This window comes from Hippocampus comes, unplaced genomic scaffold (assembly GCF_001891065.2).
Source record: "Hippocampus comes isolate QL1 unplaced genomic scaffold, H_comes_QL1_v1.1 scaffold86, whole genome shotgun sequence".
In the NCBI taxonomy this organism is placed as follows: domain Eukaryota; kingdom Metazoa; phylum Chordata; class Actinopteri; order Syngnathiformes; family Syngnathidae; genus Hippocampus; species Hippocampus comes.
Genome location: NW_017805882.1, coordinates 1,609,548 through 1,612,475, shown reverse-complemented (window position 1 = coordinate 1,612,475; position 2,928 = coordinate 1,609,548). Strand labels below are relative to the sequence as shown.

Here is a 2,928-nt window from a genome sequence, read left to right as displayed (position 1 = left end):
ATATATATATATATATATATATCCATCATCATACGGCATCCAGAAAGTATTGTTGCCGCATTACTTGTTGACATTATACGGCCTTTTGCAAAAATGGCCGAGCAAAATTGTAATTTTGGGATGAAGTCTTTTGCTTAAACTTTTGCTGAACTACAATGTCAGAGCAAAAACAAAGCCATGAAGACCAAACAACTACCAGAGCTCCGAGACAATATTGTGGTATCTTTGCAGATCTGGGCAAGGCTCCAAAATAATATGCTGCACTTACTGTTCCCAGTAGCACAGTGATTATTCATAGCATAACATTTTATAACTTCAACTTCAGTCAAAATGGACACTGCACATCAAACTATAAACTTTAAAAAGTACTCTGTGATTTATTTCTGCCAGAAAGAAAGCAATTAGAAAGGAAAACCAAGGACATGTTACTATTATTTTACTGATTTTGAATGATTTTTTAAAATATGACAGCGTGACACAACATACTGTATTTTTTTTTTGGCCTGCTTTTGTAATATTGTTGCAGCACCACTGAGAAAGCAAATTTTCTCCCATAAGCATGTTAAGTCCGCATTTTGATCAGCAGCTGGTCTCTAATCTGCAACTCCCGCAGTCCAATGTCAATTCCTTGCAAGACCCGCTGTTCAGTTTGACATGAATCACATTGAGCTTTTGTCTTTCTTTCCAGGGAAAAGCAGGCTACTGCCAAGAGTGTGCGCCAGAAGGACAAGAAGCTCAAGGATGTGATGATGCAGGTGGAGGATGAAAGGAAACAGGCAGAACAGTACAAAGACCAGGTAGGATCGCTAGTTTTCCAGGAATTTCGAGACTCCTTGCGGCAGCGGATGTGACGCACCCTTGACTTGAATGCTCCCTCAATCAATTCCCCCACCAGGCCGAGAAGGCCAACACACGCATGAAGCAGCTGAAGCGGCAGCTGGAGGAGTCGGAGGAGGAGTCTCAGCGAGCCACAGCCGCCCGCAGGAAACTGCAGCGGGAGCTGGATGAAGCCACCGAGGCCAACGATGCCATGAGTCGCGAGGTCAACTCTCTCAAGAGCAAACTCAGGTGTGAATAGTTTTGTGTCATGAACAAATGATTTCTAGTTGCTGCTCTTTGCACTGCCGGTGCCGTGGGTCAAGGTTGCGTCGTAATCGATGTCATGAGGAGAGTCAAATATCTGCCTTTGAAATGCACTGCTGAGCTGACGACACATCTCACACAACACTAGAAAAAATACAATTCCGTCATCCTGCCTGCTATACTCTTACTGATTTCTTCATTTCTTCAGATATCATTAGATACAACTGCACAATCTGCGAAGACACAAGTGTAGCGGTAATATTGTTCAACGTCGATAGACAGCAATGTATTTATTTTGTTTGTAGTTTGCAGTGGTGAAATTATAGAATTGCACTGCATCCTGCCGAGAACTGTTTCGAACGTGGTTACCTTATTTTGCCTCCTGCAAAGAAGTTTTACAATTGTTTTTCATATAGCTCCTTTAGTGGATGAAAACATTTTCTGGTAACGTACACAGTAGTACCTCAAATCAACTCTCCAGGCAATACAAATGTGTTTATTTTTGTATTCCAGAGGCTACCTCTAATTCAAGAAGTAACACAGCAGGTACCGCTACATCTAAAAGTTACTCTCTCCTCATTATCTCGAAGAAATCCCCAACTTCTATTCATTTCCAATGCACACTCTTCCTTCCAGCTTATTGAGCCCACCGAGAGAATTTGTCAACAGCTTTCAAACTGAAAACATCCCTTCTTCAGCTTTTCTGAAATGCCATAAACAGTTAGTCAAATATGTACAGTATGTTCCATGCACGTTACCTGCGTACCACCTTTTTTTTCCTTCACCATATGAAACACCCGAAGGAAAACAGCTCAGCAAACTTCTTTCGTGTGCCCACTGTTTCTTCTTGTGCCGGTGACTTTTCAGGCGTGGGAACGAGCCCTCCTTTGGCAGCACACCTCGGCGTATAGGTGGAGGTCGGAGGGCAGTTGAGGATGCGTCTGAGGAGGAGGCGGACTCCCAAAGTGACTTCAATGGAAAGTCAGCAGACTGAGAGATGAGACGTCAACGAAGCGGATATTAGAATCTCCTGACAATACTGCCTCTTGAAAATGGAGGTTAACTTTTTCCACCCTCCCCCCAATCACCCTAGTTCACCCTGACTTCAAAATACACAGTACCTGGCCAAAGAAAAGTTACACATTGTTTTGTTTGGCTGCCATTAGCCTTGAATTCACATTCACTTGTTCGCATTTAAGTAAGTTAATGCAATGTCACAACATTTTCTGCCACGCAGAAATGTATTTCATACCTGTCAACTCATACGGTTCATACGGATTTTGTGGTGAATCTTACGTTGATGGCCATATCGCACAAATCATACGGCTTCTGAAAATTTCCGTTTTTTGTTTTTTTTTTCCCTAACAGGTAGTTCCGTTTGCTTTTGCCCAGAATGGTGCTAGTCTACTCTAATGCTTTAATTTCCGGTAACTTTCCAGTAAATCACGTGGTTCCTAGTTGAAAACAGCAGAGTATTCATTGCATACTTCGGTAGTGTACAAGCAAGTTCTACAAGGAAACAAATATATCATTCATATTTCGTGGGTTTTTTTCTGCTGTTATTTTGACATATAAAATGCTTCGGTATGTTATAAGGATTTTTTGCTCTTTATAAGGATTTTTTTGGTAGTTTATACAGGTTGGCGCTCCGAAAAGTTGACAGGTATGGTATTTTCAGACAAGCTCTTGAATTGACTATGGGAGAGCTGGAACTCTGTGGATTGCACATTCAAAAGGTCCTCAATGGGTGAAGGTATCAATCATGTGTGAAAAGGTTTTAGTATTTGTGCCAAATGGTACCGGCCTTGTGACCCGTCATTTTGGAATGTGCCCATGGAAGAAAAG

At 41.9% G+C, this 2,928-nt stretch overlaps 1 protein-coding gene across 2 annotated transcripts in view; it reads left to right on the top strand.

Moving 5' to 3' along the window:
• The window catches only part of myh11a (myosin, heavy chain 11a, smooth muscle), a 29,620-nt gene extending 27,447 nt beyond the window's left edge, over positions 1–2,173 (top strand). For both annotated transcript variants that reach the window (XM_019889166.1, XM_019889165.1), the window contains 3 exons: positions 689–797; positions 896–1,068; positions 1,951–2,173. In XM_019889166.1, the coding sequence (XP_019744725.1) occupies positions 689–797; positions 896–1,068; positions 1,951–2,077 (409 nt within the window). In that variant the 3' untranslated portion in view covers positions 2,078–2,173. The remainder of the gene's footprint in view (positions 1–688; positions 798–895; positions 1,069–1,950) is intronic.
• The last annotated feature ends 755 nt before the right edge of the window (positions 2,174–2,928 follow it).